The 23,559-nt window shown below is 37.4% G+C and overlaps 1 protein-coding gene across 1 annotated transcript in view; it reads right to left on the reverse strand.

Moving 5' to 3' along the window:
- TNKS (tankyrase) overlaps positions 1-21,680 on the reverse strand; it is a 182,858-nt gene extending 161,178 nt beyond the window's left edge. Inside the window, exon 1 of the mRNA XM_007174051.2 lies at positions 20,964-21,680. Within this exon, the coding sequence (XP_007174113.2) occupies positions 20,964-21,636 (673 nt within the window). The 5' untranslated portion in view covers positions 21,637-21,680. The remainder of the gene's footprint in view (positions 1-20,963) is intronic.
- Positions 21,681-23,559: the final 1,879 nt, after the last annotated feature.

The following is a 23,559-nucleotide window of genomic DNA, read 5'->3' on the forward strand; positions in this document are numbered from 1 at the left end:
ATTTTTACCAACAAAACAGTATGTGCTATAACACTTCCAATCTGAGAGTTGTACAACAGGTATAATTTAGCTTTTACAGAAAAATTCTTTTTGCTTAAAGTACATGCCCTATTCTTGAAAACGATAAAAATAACAATAATAATGCTAAGTAGCTAGCATTTAGTAAGCTCTTATGTGTGTCAAGAAGTATGCCAAATGCTTGACAAGCATTAACTCCTGTGATAACACCCTGTGAGAGATACCATTACCCTCATTTTACTGCTGAAGAATTCTTTCCCTCAGTCCTGATATGCATGAACTGTACTTCCAAACACACATCTCAAATCTGCCTACTCCCCAGTGCCACCAGCTTGGTTTCAAGTTCCACAATCTCTTGTCTAGACTTCAGCACATAACCTTCTGTTTGTCTCTCTACTGTCACAGCTGCTGCCCGACAATTCATCCTTAACAGAGTAGACAGAGTGATCTTTTCAAGGCACATATCAGATTAGGTCACTTCCCTACTTAAAATCCTGCAATGGATTCCAATAACACACATAAAATATTACTAAAATCTCCTTATGACCTAACAAGGCTCTATGTAAGCTGGCCACTCTCACCTCTCCCATCTCACTGAGCTTTACTAACCCTGTCTTCCACTTTTTGTTCCCTGTATATGACAAACTCATTTCAGTCTAGAGGACTTTGCACTTGCTGTGTGCTCTGCCTGAAGACCTTGGACCCAGATCTTCACATGCTTAGCTCCTTCTGTCATCCAATTCTCAGCCAAAAGATAACAACTAGGAGAGACTTTGACTGACTACTCAATTTCAATTCACCCACGTACGCACACACATTCTTCCATCATTGTTTTCAACATGAGTTCTTTACATATTTTGGATATTAACCTCTTACCAGAAATATCATTTGCAAATATTTTCTTTCACTCAGTAGTTTGCCTTTTCATTTTGTTGATGGTTTCCTTTGCCATGAAGAGGCTTTTTAGTTTGATGTAGTCCCACTTGTTTATTTTTGCTTTTGTTGCTTTTGCTTTTGTTGCTTTTGCTTTTGCTTTTTGTCAGAGTCAAAAATCATCACTAAGACTTATGTCAAGGAGATTACCACCTATGTTTTCTTCTAGGAGCTTTATGGTTTCAGGTCTTACATTCAGGTCTTTAATCCATTTTGAGTTAATTTTTGTGTATGGTGTAAGACAGTGGTCCAGTTTCATTCTTTTCCATGTAGCTGTCCAATTTTCCCAATGCCATTTATTGAAGAGACTATCCTTTCCTCATTATATTTTATTGGCTCCTGTCATAAATTAATTGACCATATATGCATGGGTTTATTTCTGGGCTCTCTATTCTGTCCATTGATCTATGTGTCTGTTTTTATGCCAATACCATACTGTTTTAATTACTTTACCTTTGTAATGTAGTTTGAAATCAGGGCGTGTGATGCCTTCAGCTTTGTTCTTTCTCAAGACTGCTTTGGCTATTTGGAGTCTTTTGTGTGATTCCATACAAATTTGAGAATTGTTTGTTCTATTTCTGTGAAAAATACCATTGGAATTTTTATAGGGGTTGCATGTAATCTATATATTGCTTTGAACAGTATAGACATTCTAACAACTTTAATTCTTTCAATCCATGAGCACAGAATACCTTTCCATTTATTTGTCTTCTTCAGTTTCTTTCATTAATGTCTTACAGTTTTCAGTATACAGGTCTTTCACCTCCTTGGTTAAATTTATTCCTAAGTATTTTATTCTTTTTGATACAATTGTAAATCAGATTGTTTTCCTAATTTCTCTTTCTGATAGTTCATTATTAGTGCAAAGAAAGGCTACAGATTTTTATGTATTGATTTTATATCCTGCAACTTTATTGAATTTTCTTATTCTAAAGCTTTTTGATGGAGCCTTTAGGATTTTCTATATATAATATGCCATCTGCGAATTGTGACAATTTTACTTCTTCCTTTTTAATTTGGATGACTTCTAGTTCTTTTTCTTGTCTAACTGCTCTGGCTAGGACTCCTAATGTTATGTTGAATAAAAGTGGCAAGAGCAGACATCCTTGTATTGTTCCTGATCTTAAAGGAAAAGCTTTCATCTTTTCACCACTGAGTATGACGTTAGCTGTGGGCTTGTCATATATGGCCTCTATTATGTTGAGTTATGTTCCCTCTATACCCACTTTGTTGACTGTTTATCATAAATGGATTTGAATTTTGTCAAATGCTTTTTCTAATTATCCCCTTTTCTTGCTGGTAAACAGAAACTCAATTTTGCTCAGGAATTGGACAGACAATATATGCTAAGAGAAGGCAATCCTTTCCCCAGTCCAGGGAGTGACTCCTGATTCCTCTAAGCCAGAAAGGTGATTTTATTCCTCTCTGTCAGTGACTGGCAATGAGACAGAAGGGAAAATCTAGAAACTTCTGAAAAGATTTTTCTCCCCATTAAGAGAAGGTGTATGAAGGAAGAGGGTCCCTTTCTCTTTTCTCCTTTCCTCTCTATTTTTAGAAAATTTCTCATAAAAGGTGGTGACATCTGGAGCCACTGAAACCATGATGAGGTCAAGAGAATTATGAAAATAATGGCATAGATCCTTCCTATGCTCATAAGGTACTGGACCAACTCTTGAACTTCCTACCTCTAGACTTGTCAAGCAGGAAATAAATGTCCTTAGGCTTTAAGTTTCTGTTAGTTGAGTTCTGGAATATCTATAGCTGAATCCATGCAAATTGATACAAACATCTGTTCATATATTTACTGACAATTCAAGTTTCATCTGTCAGCTATCAGACAGATATCTTGGCCCAATTTTTCATTTGTCTTTTTTTTATTGTTTTGTAGGAGTTCTTCATATATCCTGAACACCAATCTTGTGTTGGTTATATGCATTATAAATATATTCTCTGTGTTTATGGCTTATCTTTAAACGTTGTTTACATTGTGTTTGATTTCATACAAGTTTTAAACTTAAACAATCTTTCCCTACATACATAGGAAGCATGGTCTGTGCTTCCTATGTGATCTTTAAAGTATCTTTCCTAGTCACATACTTTCCTACATTTTCTTTTAGATTACTTTTATAATGTTGCTTCTCACATTTAGATCTTGTAAGTATGGTGTGAGTTAAAGATATAATTTTATTTTTTTCCATATCTTTTCTCTTCTATCAGTTTGTTTGTTCAATAGTTTAACTTCAAAATAAGCCTAGATATTGAGTAGGGCAATGTCAATCCACTCTGCTCCTCTTAAAAAATTATCTTGGCTATTACTGTTTTTTGATGTTCAATATAAATATCTTCAAGTTCCGTGAGAAGCCTGTTGGAAATTGGTTTTTTTTAAAGCTTACTGATTAGAATTAATTCTGGAAAGTTGAAAATTTTAAATACTGAGTCTTCTAATCCATGTGTATGATATACCTCTCCTTCAATTGAGGTCTCTTATGTTCTTCTATTTTGTGTTTTTCTCCATTAATACCCTATGCATATCTGTCAAGGATTATTGGGTATTTTAAGGTTTTCATTGCTTTGGGAATGGAAGGGGCAGTGGTGCATTAGGAAAGGTCAGTAAAACCAGATCACACAGAACCTCTGAGTCATAAGTAACAGAGTCTGAATTTCAGCAGGGCAAGCAAGTAGCAATAAAAAGTTCACACTGATGAACTGTTCTTCCCCAACCAAACTAAGTAATAGGAACCTCTTTTGTAAATTTCAGCACATTCTTTCCCCTAAGCAGTAGGAGAAACAATTACATTATTTCACATACTCAAAGAAATTTTAAAATATACTATGTGGAAAGCATTGTGCTGGCACTGGAGGAAAACCTAAATTCATAACACATTACCTAAACCCAATATACATAACAATTTTCTTATTCTAATGTTAGAGTTTCAATTAAAACCACTCAAAAACGTTTCAATATCAAATGTAAGGTCACTGGTATCTATTCACTAGGTCTGAGTTTACAGAGACAGTAATTTGTTTCAGTTGTGTTCAGCATTTTAAACTGCTTAAACTTAAAACTTCAAAGGAACAATCTTGGGCAATATTAAATCTTGTAAATAACAACAATGCATTCTAAAATTTAATAAAAGGAGAAAAACCTGAAGTGTTTGGAGTATTAAAAAGTGATGTTTTTATTTACAGTAGCAAAGTTAGAGCTTAAAGACTCTTTCGACCTAATTGGACTGTCAGCAAAGCCACAAGCACTATATATCATTTGAACTGCTAAATTCATCGACTTACACTTATAAAAGAGAAAATTTATACTGCAGCTCTTACATTTACTTATTTATAATTTTTTTCCTTAAGTGCAAAAAAATTATACTCAAAAGACTGAAGTAACAATAAAATAAGTTTGGGACTGTCTAGAAAAATAACTCATGAACTTTATATATATATATATAAATAATACTTATTTTCATGACACAGAAGAAATAACGGAAAGTAAGTTGGGAAAGATAAAAAGGTACTTGGTGACAGATGAGATGTGTTCACTGTTCTCTCAAAAACATTAGGAAAAACCTGAACCTAAAATATCAGAATAACCTGGTTACTTTCTTAAGCATACCAATCCACCTCCACCCCCATAAAAACATTTTTTTAAAAAAAAACCTTAACAATGACAATAAAATTACTTTCAATGAAACAAAATTCAGCCATGACACATTTATGCAATAGCTGTAAGGTTCCTAAAGAAACTTTTCTTTCCCAGCTAACAAAGTCATCATTCACCAATTTAATACCAGTAGTTCCAGATATCCGTGAGCATCTCTAAAGGTTCATTAAACACAGTAACTTATAATTGTACTGAATTAAAAATTAATAAATGATGTTGGGAAAACTGGACAGCTACATGCAAAAGAATCAAACTGAACTACTTTCTCACACTATATACAAAAATAAATTCAAAATGGTTAAACACTTAAATGTAAGACCTGAAACCATAAAGCTTCTAGAAGAAAACACAGGCAGTACACTCTCTGACATCAGTCTTAGCAATAGGGATATGTCTCCTCAGGGAAGAGAAACAGAAGCAAAAGTAAACAAATGAGACTACATCAGACTACAAATTTTTGCACAATGAAGGGAACTATCAACAAAATGAAAAGGCCATCTACTGAATGGGAGAAGATATTTGCAAATGATGTATCTGATAAGGGGTTAATATCTAAAATATACAAAAAACTCATAGAACTCAACATTAAAAAAACAAACAACCCAATTTTTAAAATGGGCAGAGGACCTGAACGGACATTTTTCCAAAGAAGACATACAGATGGCCAAGAAACACATTAAAAGTTGTTCAACATCCCTATTCATCAGGAAAATGCAAATCAAAACCACTATGAGCTATTACCTCACACCTGTTGGAATGGCTATTATCAAAAAGACAACAAATAACAAGTGTTAGTGAGGATGTGGAGAAAAGGGAACTGTTCTGTAGTGCTGGTAGGAATGTAAACTGGTGTAGCCAATATGGAAAACAGTATGGAGGTTCCTCAAAAATACTACCATATGATCCAGCAATTCCACTTCTGGGTATTTTTCTGAAGAAAAAAAAACACTAAATCAAAAAGATATATGCACCACTATGTTCACTGCAGCATTATTCACAATAGCCAAGACATGGACGCAACCTCAGTGTCCATCAACAGATGAATGGATAAAGAAGGTATTATACACACACACACACACACACACACACACACACACACACAGAGGAATATTACTGTGCCATAAGAAAAGAAGAAAATCTTGCCATTTGTGACATGGATGGATGTAGAAAGTATTATGCTAAGTGAAATAAAGTCAGACAGAGAAAGACAAATATCGTTATGATTTCACTTACATGTAATGTAAAAAACAAAACAAATGAACAAATATAACAAAACAGGAACAGAGTCGCAGATACAGAGAAAAAACAGGTGGTTGCCAGAGGAGAAGGGAGTTGGGGGATGAGGGAAATTAAGAGATACAAATTTGCAGGTACAAAATAAATGAATCATAGGGATGAAACGTACAGCATAGGGAATACAGTCAATAACAATGTAATATCTTTGTATAGTGACAAATGATAACTGATTATTTTGTAATGTATAGAAATATTGAATCACTATGTTGTGTACCAGGAACTAATATAATGTCATGGGTCAATTGTATTTAAAAAGTAAACAAGGACTTCCCTGGTGGCACAGTGGTTAAGAATCCACCTGCCAATGCAGGGGACGCGGGTTTGAGCCCTGGTCCAGGAAGATCCCACATGCCGCTGAGCAACTAATAAGCCCATGCTCCACAACTACTGAAGCCCGCGAGCCACAACTACTGAAGCCCGTGCACCTAGAGCCTGTGCTCCGCAACAAGAGAAGCCACCGCAATGAGAAGCCCGCGCACCGCAATGAAGAGCAGCCCCCGCTCGCCACAACTAGACAAAGCCCACGCGCAGCACGAAGATCCAACACAGCCAAAAATAAATACATAAATAAATAAATTTAAATAAATAAATATTTTTAAAAGTAAACAAACTCATAGTAAAAGAGATCAGATTTGTGGTTATCAGAGATGGTGGGGGGGGGTGGCAGGAGGGGGAGCTGGATGAAAATCGTCAAAAGGTACAAGTTCTAGTTATAAGATAAATAAGTACTAGGGATGTAATGTACAACAGGACAAATAGAATTAACACTGCTCTGTGTTATATATGAAAGTTGTTAAGAGAGTAAATCCTAAGCATTCTCATCCAAGGAAAAAATATTTGTTTCTTTTTCTTTTATTTTTTATCTATATGAGATGACAGATATCCACTAAACTTATTGTGGTACTCATTTCATGATGTGCGTAAATCAATCATTATTCTGTACATCTGAAACTATACAGTGCTATATGTCAATTATATCTCAATAAAACTGGAAGAAAAAAAATCTGAATCACACCTGTATCTTGGCTGATGTGCAGGAGGCAGCCTCAAAATTAGGAGTACCTAGCAGAGCAGACCCATCTTAACATGACGGGTAATTCTACTAACTTTTTTGTACAGGCCTATCTTCTAGTCTTTTAAAGTTTTCAGTTTTACTACTTTTTATGAAGGAAATTATATGCCACAGTATTATGCTCTAAGCTGGGAGTTGGGGAAAGTCTTGAAAGTCTTGTGATATATTCTTTAAAATGTCAAAGGTTTTCTATACACTGGGTTAAATTTATGCAGTCCAATATATACAGAACTGTAGGTACCTAATAATAGATTTCTGCTTACTTTATAAGAAATGTTCTGTGACAAAAAAACATGCATTTCTACTTAACATTAGTCATCATTGCTTCCTCTTCTAACTCTATTAGCCTTTAAATAAAGAACTATTTTACACTTCATTAGATCAGAAGTCATGGTTAAGACTTATAAGAGAGTATATTCCCTGTTATTTCTAAAATAACAGTTTAGAAAACAAACTACAAAATGACTTCTATAAAGCAATGAAGTTGCATATATTTTTCATTTGTCAAAGGTGGACTCTGACCAATTAATTTTTCCATTTTCTAGAACCTGATTTAGAAAGGAAAACATTTATACTCAGATAAAAGAAGTATTTCATTAGCAAGCACAGTTAAAAATGTGTGGTTTTTCCAAAAACATTGGGAAATCACCAGTAGCAAAAGGGTAAGAGACAAATCCCAGATTCCAGCTAAAAAAAACAAAACAAACAAAAAAACACTGTAAGAAATCATTCCTCCTTGGGAAGAAAAAAAAAAAAAAATGGTTGGGTGCCATTGTGGGAAGAAACATCAGCTTAATTGCAGAAGATCAGTTATCCGGGACAGAAGATAGGCCAGAGGAAAGTGATCTGTGTCCTTTTCACTCCTCAACATTATCACATTGTCCCCTGTGCTGTGGAATATGAAAGCAGTATCTACAGCACACCTCTAGCCAAAAGAGAAGGGGTAACCTCAAGGTAAAATACTGGAACTTGGCTAAGGTGGTAAGCAAAGTACAGGTGGACTCCCAATTAGGCAATTACACGACGGTGATAGCACTCACCTCGTGTAATTGCTCAGTGAAATCCTGAACAACTAGGATGTAACCACCATCCAGAGCCTCTCTACCCTGAGGCATGTCCCTATTTGCCTCAGACCACGTGGAGAACCAAAACCTAGAACACAGGTTTCTCACCGGTCCTAAACCGGCCCCCCATCAAAACTCATCCTCCCAAACAAATGCAATATTGGCCCAAATGGCTGTTAGTTCCAAGGGAATATACACTCACAGCAGAAAATAATAAGATGTCTGAGGAGTGCAAGTTCCATGAAAGAGCAAATGAAAGCAGAATTAACAGACCAAAAAAAGACATTTAAAATTGGCAAATTAAATGTTGCTAGAGAAAAACTGGAGAATACTGAAAACACAAGAACAAAAATCTACCAAGTAAAACCAACTGGAAATATTATCATGAAAAATATAACAGGAGAAATAAAGAAAACAATAAATTGACTGAATAATAATAGAAACAAAGGAGAAATTCCTAAGGAAAAACTGGTAGAAGAACTTTCCCAAAAAATATCTGAAAGGGATAAACAGAAGCAGAGAATGAGAAGAAACAGGTAAGACAGAGGATTGGAAGAGAGGAAAGATATACGTAGAAATAATGACAGGATGTCTCATAATTAAAGGAAAATGTAAAACTTCAGATTAATAAGAGTTCATGAAGTACCAAAGAGAATGGACACAAAAATGCAAATTCCTAGACTACTCCAGACCAACTGAATGAGAAACTTGGGAGTGTGGCCTAGCACCTGTTTTAACAAAGCTCTCCTGGTGACTCTGATGCAAAGTTTGAGAACCATAGCTCTAGTGCTTCTGGAAGTTTATAATCCTCTGAAAATTACATGTAAAATTTGCTATTTAAGTATATCTTTCTGGGGAAAACGTCCATACCTATTATCAGATTCTCAAAAGAATGTTAACAAAATTAATATCTATTTGTATTAGCTCCGCAGTTTTCAAAGTGTGGTCCATGGACTCCTGGTGGTCCCTGAGACACTTTCTGGGGGTCTGAGAAGTCAAAACCATTTACAAAATAATATTAAGATGATTTTAGCTTTCTTACTGTCAAGACAGTTATAGTGCAAGATCTTATAACATCACGTGTTGGACATTTGGAAAATGTACTCATGGTGCTCATGATAGTGCAAAAGCAATGGTAGGTGAAACTGCTGGTATCTTGGCATGAACCAAAACAGTGACACCAAACTATACAGTCACTGTATTCTGTAGAGTTGACATATATGGACATATATTAGTCATTCAATTTTTCACCGCCAGGCCCTCACAGTTTAAAAAAAAAAAAAAGCCACCAGTTTCACTTAAAAATGTCCTTCATGAAAATGTAAATATTATTAATTTTATTAAATTCCAACCCTTTAGTATATATCTTTTTTAATATTCTTGTGGCAAAATAAGAAATACACATTAAGCACTTCTGCTACACACCAAAGTATGGTTGTCTTGAGGAACAACACTTATGAGACTGTTTGCGCTCAGTCTGACCTGTGTATTAGGTAAACATTTTCTCAAGAATGAACAAAGTGAGCCTGTCACCTCAAGGAAAACAACAAACAGTATTTGCTCCCAATGATAAAATTTGAGCTTTCAAGCAAAAAATGAGAATTTTGGGGGCTTCCCTGGTGGCGCAGTGGTTGAGAATCTGCCTGCCAATGCAGGGCACACGGGTTCGAGCCCTGGTCCGGGAGGATCCCACATGCCGCGGAGCAACTAGGCCCGTGAGCCACAGCTACTTAGCCTGCGCGTCTGGAGCCTGTGCTCTGCAACAAGAGAGGCCGCGATAATGAGAGGCCCGCGCACCGCGATGAAGGGTGGCCCCCACTTGCCACAACTAGAGAGAGCCCTCGCACAGAAATGAAGAGCCAACACAGCCATAAATAAATAAATAAATAAACCCAAAGTTTAAAAAAAAAAAAAAAATGAAAAAAAAAAATGAGAATTTTGTAAAACTTGCATCTGCCACCATGAGCTTAACAGTTTCTCGATACTTAAATGTGTATAGTTATAAAATCCATTTATATAAGATAGACCAATGGATTTCATTTCATACATAACAGAGTATGAAAAATTTATTGATATGGCTTCAGAGTCCACGTTGCAACTAACCTTTAAGAAACTACTACTTGTCAAGTCTCGGTGTAGTATCAAACAAAAAATTCTAAGATTATCTGAAAATGCTATTAAAATAATCCTTCCTTTCCAACTACATATCTGTTTAAAGCAGGATTTTCTAAATATACTTCAATCTACATAATAAAGCACAACAAATGGCATGCAGAAGCAGATGAGAATTTGCCTGTTTTCTATTAAGTCAGACATTAACGTGACTAGCAAAGTGTAAAATAATGCCTCTCTTCTCATTAATCTTTGTTTTAGGAAATAATTACTTTTCATTGAAAGTGTGATTTACTCTAACATAGAATAGAATTTATTATTTTTTTATTTTCTCAGTTTTAATTCTTAATATGATAAATCTCCATCGATATAATATATATAAACAAAAACTCTTCTAATTATTTTTATGAGTGTAAAAGAGTCCTGAGATCAAAAGTTTGAGAACTACTGCATTTTGACTATAAATTTTTGCAAGGGCAGGAACTGATGCCATTCCATCATTTTGCTCCTTATAGCACTTATATTTATTGAGTTGTCATTGAACTACTATAAAACCTTAGGATTCATGCCAGATTCCTGAAAAAACAGACCAAAGGGGGAAAACACACTATGAAATTGTCTCAATGACTGTTAATTAAACAAGCTGCATGAAGTTCTTTTGAATTTCCATAAACACCTCATGAATACTTAGTTTCATACTGCCAAAGGACCACAATGACTCTCAAAAATGTGAATTAACAAAAGAGATGAAAGGGTATCCTCAACGTAGCGCTGCTAAATATGCTACTTTCCATATTTCATGTTGGTAATATTAAGAAATGAGTTCTCTCTAAGGATAATAGAGAGACCATAATGCACACTATGATAGACATCCATCCCCATTTTAAAAATTTTAATTGTGGTAAAATACCTTTAACATAAAATTTACCATCTTAGCCATTTTAAACTATCAGTTCAGGGGCATTAAACTTTCAAATTGTTGTGACTCCCATATGCTTTATTTACTGTTCAAAATGGCTTTTTTCTTGACTGCTTCCATGAATCAAAGCATACAGCAGCTTATCTTTGAGATTTTTTAACAGATTTAAGTAGTTTTTTAAAGAAAGGAATTACTAAGATATCCTTCTTCCATTAAACTATGAGGTTCTTCAAAGATTACTTCCAATCACACTTTTTATGTTTAATTAGCAACTGATCAAAAGATCAGAGTCCAATATTCTATTAATCACAAATGTTCCAACAGCCTACTTACTAAAAGCACGGTCTCAATCAAATCCTAGTCATGTGGGCTTCCCTGGTGGCGCAGTGGTTGAGAGTCTGCCTGCCAATGCGGAGGACACGGGTTCGAGCCCTGGTCTGGGAGGATCCCGCGTGCCGCGGAGCGGCTGGGCCCGTGAGCCACGGTTGCTGAGCCTGCGCGTCTGGAGCCTGTGCTCCACAGCGAGAGGCCGCGATAGTGAGAGGCCTGCGCACCGCGATGAGGAGTGGCCCCCACTTGCCACAACTACGGGGGGCCCTCGCACAGAAACGAAGACCCAGCACAGCCATGAATAAATAAATAAACAAATACTTAAAAAAAAAAAAAAAAAAAAATCCTAGTCATGTTTTAAGAGAGCATCTATACGCAGTTTTGCTTTATTTTAAATGCCTAGGAAAAAAGCTAGGGGAAAAGATGCCAAAATGAATATTATTAGCTGCACTGGGGTACTGAGATGATGAACTACTTTCTACTGAACTTTCCAAAATATGTACAATTACTTTTATTTTCAGAAAACAAATTTGAGAAGGCAATAACAAACTGTCAAATTATAAAATGACTCAAAAGAGTTGATTTCTTACTGCTACCAACTTTCTATTTGAGTAGGATTACCCAAACAATTTTAGGACAGTCAGATAGGGGTTTAAATCTGGCTCCATCACTTAACAGCTATGTGACCTTAGACAAGACACCCTGAGTCTCGGTTTTTTCATCTGTAAAACAGAGTTAAAACCTATCTCGTGTGATTGCTGTAAGGATTAAATAACACAGGGAAAGTGCAAAATTCACTTGAAAGCTTTTCTGTTGTTATTTTTATTAGTTTTTACTATTATCTAGCAACAATATCAATACTAAATTTATTCATTTATATGCCAACAGAGCAGTGAAAGCACTTTGATGACAAAGAACTAGACTAATATATAAGAATTACCATTTACACATTTAAGAAAGACAGAATATAAGAAATCAGAAGTGTTAACTTACAAAGTTCATCTGCTCAAATATTTATAGAGCACATACCATGAACATTTCACTAAATTAAACACTGAACTTCTCCTATTATTTACCTCAAATTTATCTGCTTTCATAAAATTCCAACAAGGTAACAGCTACACTTTCCTAATGTTAAATTCTGTGGATTTTTTTGGGGGGGGAAGGGCAACCAAGTTTTTGATAGCTTGCTAAAAGTTTTTTAATTAGTCCAAAAGGTTTTTTTGTTTCTTTTTTTCCAAAAGAGAACATTTTCCTGCAAAGACAAAAGCATAGCTTGGCATCTCTTCTCAAGATATTAGAAAAAAATAGCTAAAATGTAGCTATCAACTGTAATCCCATGTCATTTCTTTCTAAAAAACCCATTTTCCGTTGTCAACATGAGAACAACCTGAGTTTTGGAAATGGAGAACTGCATATCTTATTTATTAACAAGATGGATGAGAACGTCAAAATGGTTTCTATGGTTGGTGGATATACCAGAATGAAGGCATCTGATCTTTATGGCTCATAATATACATACATATATCCTAGTTTTTCCAAAGCATTACAGCTGGACATCAGGAGGTTTAGGTTATTTTTAAACCATACCTGATGATACAGGGACCTTGGCTTCAAAGATCTGGTCAATCAGTAAATTTAAAATAATTTTTTTTTCAGTTTGTAGTTAATAAAGATCATCTGTTTCATTTTTTTTTTTAAATCTACCGCAATGAAAAAAGTTGCAAGTCCACACAAACAAACCAACAAACATCTGCCACCAACCATTAGTTTAGTGTTCTACTGAAAAGGCAAAAGGGAGAGGAAAATTTACATCACTTTATTTCCCCTTTTTCTACAATTAAAACAAAAATGACAAATCTTAACTGAATAGGGAGCTGATATATTCCAAAAAAAGCTCAAAAAAAAAAAAAAAAAAGGTTTACGCTCACACTACTTTAATTTTAATTTTATACACAGATTCCTGAACCAACAGGCAAAACAAGTTTCCACTTGACAAAGAACCCAGCAATTCACTGCAGGGAAAAGCAATCCTGAATATCTGATGAAGCCTTAAAAGGAAAACCCAGTAGGCACACAAAAACAAAACACTCATAACTTTCCTCAATCACTCAAAATCAAATGATTTTTAGAAAATGAACCTCAAAGTTATCTTGAGCACCTAGGCTTTAGTATAAATCCCCAAAACACCCACACTACTCAGTTCTTACTATGAATCCACATTGACGATACAGGTATTAGGCCCCCCAAGATCAGAGCTACATCCCACGTTTCTTAGTGTTCCTGTCAGAAGAATAAACATAGACCAAAGTAACTTCAAGTACCCTGACATACAGGAAAAATAAGAATTTAAGAGGCTCTTGTGTCTTCAATCGTATCTCACACATATTTTACAATCAACTACCAGAAACATTTCTTTGTCCATGAAGCAAAAGCAGGCTATTAAACACATTTAAGAATAAGCTACTCTAGTGTTTTCAACTGCATTTCATCACAAGACTCATGATGATGTTGATTCCTTCCTAAAACCTAATACTAAAATAAAATACATTTTCTTAGCATGATTTACATTCCTTGACCACTTTTCTTCTCCTGGGCTCTAAGCTTAAGATACCATTTTTTAAAAACATATTTACGCTCACAACTTGGTCCTTAAAGGTATGTCTTCTATTCTCCAGATATATTTCTCTGGCCTTTCAACTGCCAAAGAATCACATCTGGTTTGGAAGGAAGGCACACCTAGCCTGTGACCTATTCAGTTCCTTGGGAACAAAAGGGATGCCCCAGGGGAGGAAAAATAAGGCAGGTGACTAAACTTCTTGTAATTAAAACTTCTATGTAAATAGACTATGAGGAAGACATCTTATCTATAAAACGCCCTTAGCATAATGTCTCTGGTAAAGGCTCTCTAGAAAGTGGCATGTAGGCTATATAAACTAATATATAAAATGATGTTTCATAATTTAAATGCTACTACTGTAAGAGATGATCCTGCAAACTTTCCTGTGAGACTTCATCTATTCTAGGTCAGACCTGCATATCCAACATGAGGAGGAAGGACAAGGGGAGTTACCCTCAACATCTCAGACCTCTATTTTTATCCTTGAAATTACTTAGCAATTAATTTCTGTAAAAATGAGCGGTAGAAAAAAAATGAGGTCAAATCCCATGCAAAGTTCTTATAAGAAGAATTTGAGCAGAATAGCATTCCTATAGACAATATACTAGAAGAAAATGCCCAAAAAGACACAATTATGCTCTACTATTTCAATATTAGCTAAAAGACAATGTGAAAATGATGTAAGATATGAAAAACTAGCATATGTGAATTAGAAATAAGATGACAGAACTCAGAAAATAATTCAAAATAAAAGAAAAGGTTATTCCAGAAGTAAAGACTAAACAAGAAGGAAAACAAAAATGAAAAAAAAAATACCACAGACAATGTCTTACGACAGGGATCAGCGAACTACAACACTTGTGTGCCAAATATGGCCATCATCTATTTTTATAAATAAAGTTTTATTGGAATATAACAATATCCATTCGTTTATGTATTGTCTATGGATACTTTCATGGCACAAAAGCAGAGCTGACCAGTTGACACAGTTTAAAGAGAGACCACAGAGGGCACGAAGCCTAAAATATTTACTGTCTGGCCATATATAGAAAAACTTTCCTAACTCCTGCCTTATGAGAAATGAAAGGTAAAAGGGGAAGACCTAAATAGACATTTCTCCAAAGAAGATATACAGATTGCCAACAAACACATGAAAGGATGCTCAGCGTCACTAATCATTAGAGAAATGCAAATCAAAACTACAATGAGGTATCACCTCACACCGGTCAGAATGGGCACCATCAAAAAATCTACAAACAATAAATGCTGGAGAGGGTGTGGAGAAAAGGGAACCCTCTTACAAGTTGGTGGAATGTAAATTGATACAGCCACTATGGAGAACAGTATGGAGGTTCTTTAAAAAACTAAAAATAGAACTACTATATGACCCAGCAATCCCACTACTGGGCATATACCCTGAGAAAACCATAATTCAAAAAGAGTCATGTACCACAATGTTCATTGCAGCTCTATTTACAATAGGCAGGACATGGAAGTAAACTAAGTGTCCATCGACAGATGAATGGATAAAGAAGATGTGGCACATATATACAATGGAATATTACTCAGCCATAAAAAGAAACGGGGCTTCCCTAGTGGCGCAGTGGTTGAGAATCTGCCTGCCAATGCAGGGGACACGGGTTCGAGCCCTGGTCTGGGAAGATCCCACATGCCACGGAGCAACTGGGCCCGTGAGCCACAATTACTGAGCCTGTGCGTCTGGAGCCTGTGCTCCGCAACAAGAGAGGCCGCGATAGTGAGAGGCCCGCGCACCGCGATGAAGAGTGGCCCCCGCTTGCCACAACTAGAGAAAGCCCTCCCACAAAAACGAAGACCCAACACAGCCATAAATGAATAAAATTTAAAAAATAAAAAAGAAACGAAATTGAGTTATTTGTAGTGAGGTGGATGGACCTAGAGTCTGTCATACAGAGTGAAGTAAGTCAGAAAGAGAAAAACAAATACCGTATGCTAACACATATTATGGAATCTAAAAAAAAAAGAAAAAAAGGTTCTGATGAACCTAGGGCCAGGACAGGAATAAAGACGCAGACGTAGAGAATGGGCTTGAGGACACGGGGAGGGGGATGGGTAAGCTGGGATGAAGTGAGAGAGTAGCATGGACATATATACACTACCAAATGTAAAACAGATAGCTAGAGGGAAGCAGCTGCATAGCACAGGGAGATGAGCTCGGTGCTTTGTGACCACCTAGAGGGGTGGGATCGGGAGGGTGGGAGGGAGAACACAAGAGGGAGGGGATATGGGGATATATGCATACGTACAGCTGATTCACTCTGTTATAAAGCAGAAACTAATACACCATTGTAAAGCAATTATACTCCAATAAAGATATTAAAAATAAAATAAAATAAAATAGTATAATCAAGGACCTTGACAGACAATGGAAAGTATAGAAAGATTCCCATTTCAGGATTGAAGCATTCTGACTCATTTTTTTACCCACTGATGGGCAACAGTTTAGAGGACATAGTGTTTTGTTTTGTTTTTTACTAGAAACTACATTTGTACAGTGAAGTGGGGGGAAGAACAAGCATGGATATGCTGAAAAAAATCAGGAGAAAAAGAAATGAGTGAGGCAACCTATACATAGTTAAACGTGTGTTGATGTAGAAACCACTCAAATCAAAAGAAAGCATAAAACTGCCCGACATATTTTGCTGGTTTTTATTTGCTGGTTTTTATACTGAAGTACCTCATATTACACGTCCTAATTCAAGTCATATGTTAATTAATGTTAACCATTAAAGTTAACCAGGAAGCCTATTTCAAAATTTCTTCAATTTAAAGTAAATACTGTGAAATTTCAGGATTCAATGCTTCGTTAAACCTTTTTTTTTTTTTTTTTTTTTAAATAAAGACCTCATCTGAACTTTTCTTTAAAAAGAGACGTCATCGGAATACACTGGTCCTTTAACAAAAATATGTCACTACTAGGAACTGAACTCAGGAGATATATCATTCTAAATTGATGCTATTTCTAAAGCTTTGACTACTATCCTTTGAACAGTAGAAAACCAGGGTCAAGGATCTTACTTCTAGAAGAAAAAGTCTTATATAAACTCTAGTCAACAATAAAAGACTGGATCATTTTGATATGGCTATCTTAAGAAGGTATTAGAAATAGTACTTTAAGAACCTGTATCAACAGTGGAAACTGAAGATTATGTTTCTAGTTGTGGATAGGGTGATTCCATTATTAATACTGTCTCTAAGCCACATTTTAAACTAATAATTATCACAATCCACAGTGGGATAGAAAGGATTCTTAATTCTGCTGCTGGAAAGAATTATGGTTAAAAAAAAAAAAGCATAAGGATTTAAATATGAGTATGAGCTCATACCACTTCAGAGAGCCTTAAAAATGGTTTCATTTCATTCTATAGAACTATACTTATATTTAAATGGAAATAAAGGCATTAATTAACATTCTTCCTTCCCATCTTTGCTTTGCTCATCCTTTAAATCCCTGTTTTAAACAACCTCTTTAGAAAGACCTCTTCTTGGGCTTCCCTGGTGGCGCAGTGGTTGAGAATCTGCCTGCTAATGCAGGGGACACAGGTTCGAGCCCTGGTCTGGGAAGATCCCACATGCCACGGAGCAGCTGGGCCCGTGAGCCACAACTACTGAGCCTGCGCGTCTGGAGCCTATGCCCCGCAACGGGAGGGGCTGCGATAGTGAAAGGCCCGCGCACCGCGATGAAGAGCGGTCCCTGCACCGCGATGAAGAGTGGCCCCCACTTGCCGTAACTAGAGAAAGCCCTCGCACGAACCGAAGACCCAACACAGCCAAAAATAAATAAATAAATAAATAAAGTAGCTATAAAATTTAAAAAAAAAAAAAAAGAAAGACCTCTTCTTTAAATGATCTAAAATCAGGACAAGAGTCCCTACTGCCTGCTCCAAAAGACAGTATAGTGTACTTTTCCTGTCACTCTAGGTTATACAATTTGTGGGGTTTTGTTGTTGTTGTTATTTAATTTTCCCCCCTAGACTGAAGCTCCATAAGGGTAAGGACTACCTGCCACTTGAAAATTGTGTCACTATTTAACACCAACCTATGATAAGTAATAAAAGATTTGTGCAACAAAAGAACTACAATTTTTAAACCTTTCCATCCAAGGGATTGTACCAATTTCCTATCTTTAAAACAGCTCTTCCATGACATTCAGTGACTAGCGTTCTAACCAACTAATAGTCAACTGAGAATTACTTTTAATTATCCAGGCTACACATGATGGAGAAGACTAGATTTAACAAAGCTTTAATGCTTTAGTGCTAGGAACACAAAAATGAAAGCATGGTAAATTGACTACAGGGTGTTGTGCTTTTAGACCATGGAGAGTTTTACTGTTTTTGTTCTGTTTTCCACACTGAACTAAAAAAAATTATTTTTTTTCTCTAAAAAAGCCAGTTCCAGATTCAGTTCTCATAACTACAACATAATTACTGGACTGTTTTACTGTTTGTCTTCTAGCTTATCTGGGTACACATAAAACTAAAACAGAATATAAAGTAACTATTGTGGCAAACAGAAGATGTGATTTGGGAGATAAGCACTATTTTATGTGTGACTAACCCTAAATAAGTATATTATTACCCAAGTTAATATAACTAGCTATCACCTGTTAGTGATTACTTGTAATGCAATATTGTGAGAAATGACAAGATCTGTAAAACAATGTGTTAAAAATAGTCAAATATGGAATAAAGTCTGCAAAAGCAAAAGGTCTCGTTTCATTCATTACAGATCTATCATTTGGCCTAAAGAAAAAGAAATGATTTTTCATCTAAAATAAGCAACACCGTGAGCATGCATCTACTTAAATGGAAGCCTGTTTATGATTCAATTCACTACATTCCTAACAGTAGTGGCTACATTTCAAGAATGGATCCAGCCATCTAATGATTTCCTGTGAGTGTTTCTCATATTGTTGATCATGACTCATTAATGGGATCACAAACAGCATTTGTAAGAAAGGAAATGGGATAGGATATAAAATATCAGAGTGCAACACATGTAGCAAGGGATAGAATTGTTTCCTGAAATTTTGATTCAGTTTGTGTGTGGGTGACAATATACTGCTAAGTATGGGCTGCAAAAAAAAAAAAAATGTGTGAACACTATTCCTGGAGTGTATGCCCCCAATTACTTCTTCCCCCCAAACACTGCCAAAGTAGAAACTCCATCAAAATTACTCACAAAAAAGAAAAGTGACCTTAAACCTGGTATAAGTTATAACTGTTTAAACTTGATTTCACAAACTCTAAAAACAAAGTTTAAATCCAAGTTCCACTACTTCTAGTGAACTTGGGCTTATTTAAGCAGTATGTGCTACACTTGTGTCATCTATAAAATGAAGATAAAAATATTTTCCAAGTTGTGGTAAAAATAAATAATGTATTTAGTAAGTTCTTAACATATGCTTTACCATTAACAGAAAAAACTGAAGGAGTGATATATTAGAAACACAGCAAGAAACTTAGCAGAAGTTATCTTCAGGGTATTATCTTTGATGTTTGTGTGTGTGCGTGTGTGGTGCTTTTTCATTGTATTTATTTCTATACATTAATTTTACAATGTACATACAACATATACATTTTAATGTAGCGTTTCTAATGTATATAACATTAACTTTATTTTTTTTGTAATTTATAAATTTATAAATTTATTTATTTATGTATTTATTGGCTGAGGTGGGTCTTTGTTGCTGTGCGCGGGCTTTCCCTAGTTGCAGAGAGCGGGCGCTACTCTTTGTTGCGGTCCGCGGGCTTCTCATTGCGGTGGATTCTCTTGTTGAGGAGCACGGGCTCTAGACGTGCGGGCTCAGTAGTTATGGCTTGCAGGCTCTAGAGCACAGTCGCATGGGCTTAGTTGCTCCGCAGCATGTGGAATCTTCCCAGACCAGGGCTCGAACCCGTGTCCCCTGCATTGGCAGGCGGATTCTTAACCACTGCGCCACCAGGGAAGTCCTACCTTTATTTTTTAAAATATCAATAGTAGGTATCCAGGCAGTGAGATTATGGTCCTTTTTGTTTTATATTTCTCTGCATTTTATAAAAAATATGTTATGTGTTTTTAAAAGAAAATAGTCAACTACTTGCTCAAAAAAAAAAGACAAAAGTGTGTAGTGGTCCAGTGTTTAGGAATTAGCATTTTGGGGGGAGAACTTACGCGCCAGATGCTTCTCACTAAATCCTCACACAACCTCAGTATCACTTTTGCCCAAGAGAAAATGGAGGCAATTGAGATAAGGTAAATTGCCTGTTACACAACTAACAAACAGCAGTGTCCATAACTTCAAAGCCTATATTTCTTCCGCCATCACATAATGCATCCAAATAGTCTTCTCCAGTTGTTTCATACAGGCACCTTTCGATCTACCCAACTGGACTGTAAACTCCTTGAAAAAGGGGGGAAAGTTTCACTAACTTCATTTATGTCTCTCATGGGCTCACTAAGACTACGTACGATAGCTACTTCTACACTTGTCGAGTTACATTAAACTTCTTTTGGTCTATACTGTCCTCCTGGGACCTACTCTTGCAAAAACGAAATAAACTAGTAAACAAACGACAAAACTACTCTAAGACTTCTCAGATCTAACTTTATTCCTGCACACTCGTAACTGAAAAAGTTTAAGTATACCCATATCCTGAGACTACCAGTAAAGGAGTTTGGGGATGAGTACAAGGATCACTGTGCAAACACTAAAAAGAAGGGATTCATACGTTCCCCTACCACGCCCCCCGTCACCCAGGCACCACCTAAAGAAAGGAACCTCAAGTCTTCCCGAGAAGTGTTGAAGAACCATAACCACGCCCCCATTGTTTCATCATAATAACTTGTTTTCTTTCCCGACCCGGACCCACGTCCCCAACACCAAAACCCTTAAAAAACAATTCAAAGTCTCTGACCTGCAGCGAAGTGCAGGGGAGAAGACTTCCGGCCGGCCATGTCCTTAGCATTCACGTTTGCCGCGTCCACCAGCCTCTTTACCCGGGACACGTCCCCATTGCGACAGGCCTCCAACAGTTCCCGGAGGGCCCCGCTCACTGCTGGGACCCCTGGCCCAGGTCCTGCTGCCCCAGGTCCCAATGTTGCTGTGGTGCTAACTCCGGCCGCCTCGGGGCTCTCCGCCAAGCTCGATCCGGGGGAGGATGGAGAGGAAGATGAGGAAGAAGTCGGGGAAGAAGAGGACGACGGTGAATTGTTACTGCCACCGCCGGCTGGGCTGGGAGCGACCCCGACGGCAGATGAGGCAGGAACAGCCGGGACCACGGGAGCGGCGGCGACGGTACAGATTGTGCTCGTGGTACTGCAACAGCTGGTACTGTCAACCGGGTCCGGGGATCGGGGCCTGTCGGGCGGATCCCGACTGCCATCCCCCTCCGGCAGCGCTAGGCCGTGCCGCGGGGAGGCGAAGGGGGCCAGGCCACCCACCGTAGGGGAGGCTGGGGTGGTCCCCGGGGCCAGGCCGGGGCTGAGTGGTGGGGGAGGTGGCGGCGGCGGCGCCGAAGCCCCTGGGGCGGGCTGGAGCTGCTGTTGATGATGGTGGTGATGATGCTGAGAGCGACGCGACGCCGCCATCTTCGGACTCCCCCAGCACTGTCACTGCGGCAACGGCCCCACCGCCCGCCCTCACTTCCGACTGCTGGACCAATTAGCACCCAGCGCACAGGAAATGATGCTGGAGCGGTGGGTGGGGTCAAAGAGTGGGCGGGAAGTATTGGGAGCCCCGAGAACCACCACGGAAGGGGGCGTGGCCCTGTGGCTGAGGGGCGGGCTTTGTGACTCCTTGGCGGGCTGGCCGGGGAGATTTGAAAAGCTGGAGCCAGCCTAGGCTTAAACGGGAAGCTTTTCCTGCCTTTCTCACTTTTCAGTCTGCTTACCTTGCCCTGTTCCATTCAGTTGCCAGGTCTTCTTCAGTCTTCCTTTTCTTGCTCCAAAGCCTGCTATTGAGGTGGAACTCTGTGCAAGGTATGTGTCGTTTATCAAATATCAAGTGCCCTTGTCTGAAAAATGGACTAGTATCTACCTCACAGAATTGTTAGCGGGATTAAATGAGCTAACATATACAAAGTGCTCCGTACGTTAATAAAACACAACTATAATTAGCCCATTGGTAAATTTTTTTTGAAATGCAGTCTTTTTCCCCTCCCCGTCCCCCCCGCCCCCAGTTAATCCCTTGGTCTCTCTATCCCTTCTCTATGAGAGTTCTCACTTTACGTATTGTACTTCGTTAATATCCCATTTTAAAATAGTGGTTCGGATTGCCAGGATTGAAATTCAAGCTCTGTCGTGAAAGAGCTGTGTAAATTTGGACAAGCTATTTAACCCCTCTGTGTCTCAGGTTCCCCTCTGCAAAATGGAATTAATAGTTCAATAAATGTTAACTATTAAAATTGTGGTTTTTTCTATTCTATTATCTCTGTACTTTTATTTCTCACCTTAAGCTTGACCCAAATAATTACGAATATGTTCCTTTCTTTTGAATTCTTTCTAGCTGACCTCATGTCTGTTCCTCTCATCCCTCCTCCCTCCCCCTCCCAAACTAAGATAAAAACCTGACTGCTCTCCATCCATCCTCACCTTCAGAAGCCATTCTTCAGCAATTACTTTTTCTCTTTTTCCTCTGCCTATACCTACTTTTTTTGTCTATCATCGAAAGAAATGTACCAATGAATGGGATAATCTCAGTAAGGTCTCCATTTCCTGCCTCCTGTTTAATAGTAAATTAGGCATTTTGGAAATTTAGACAAACAGCATTATTCCAAAAGAGTGGACACAAATGGAGCTTCTGTGTCTTAAGAAAAACCCAAGATTTAGATGGGTCAAGTAGAAATGTCGCTTTGCAGAATACTAAACTATGTGATAAATTGTCCTTTCACATGTTCATTATGAAATATAATTAGTGTGATGCTAATATTCCCATCCACATAAATAGGTAAGTTTCTTTAGGACCACCATCTAAATACAACAAGGTCAGGAACATATTATTATGAGTGACATTTATTGTCATCTAGTCTGGGGTTGCAGATTATAACTCTAACATTATCCATGTGTTTTATAAATTTGTTCCATTGTTCACATATTGATAAATGTGTGGCTGGATAGGAAGACTCCATCGGTGTAACTAAAATCTGTCCACAACACACATTCTCCTGGTTTTGAATCATAATGCACAACAGAGGGTGGCATTGAGGAGTGGGGGTGAATCAACATGATGCCTTAGATGCCCATAACTCACCTTGTGCCCCCTTGACTATGACCTCCCTGAATGGGAAGCATAGGAATTATCTCACCTGGTACCCTGATGGCCAGTTACTCATAGATCACAAGAAGTAGTAATGTTCACCCGAATTCAGAATGCATCTAGCATGTCTGTTTATCAGTACAAAATAAATTTTAAAGTTTCTGCTGGTTGAGATAAAAAGGCTGAATTGCCTGAAACTATCCTACTGGTAAACTGTGTCTGAAAATGCGTTCAATCAATTGGAAATTGCTTTTTTC

This window comes from Balaenoptera acutorostrata, chromosome 21 (assembly GCF_949987535.1).
Source record: "Balaenoptera acutorostrata chromosome 21, mBalAcu1.1, whole genome shotgun sequence".
Classification (NCBI taxonomy): Eukaryota; Metazoa; Chordata; class Mammalia; order Artiodactyla; family Balaenopteridae; genus Balaenoptera; species Balaenoptera acutorostrata.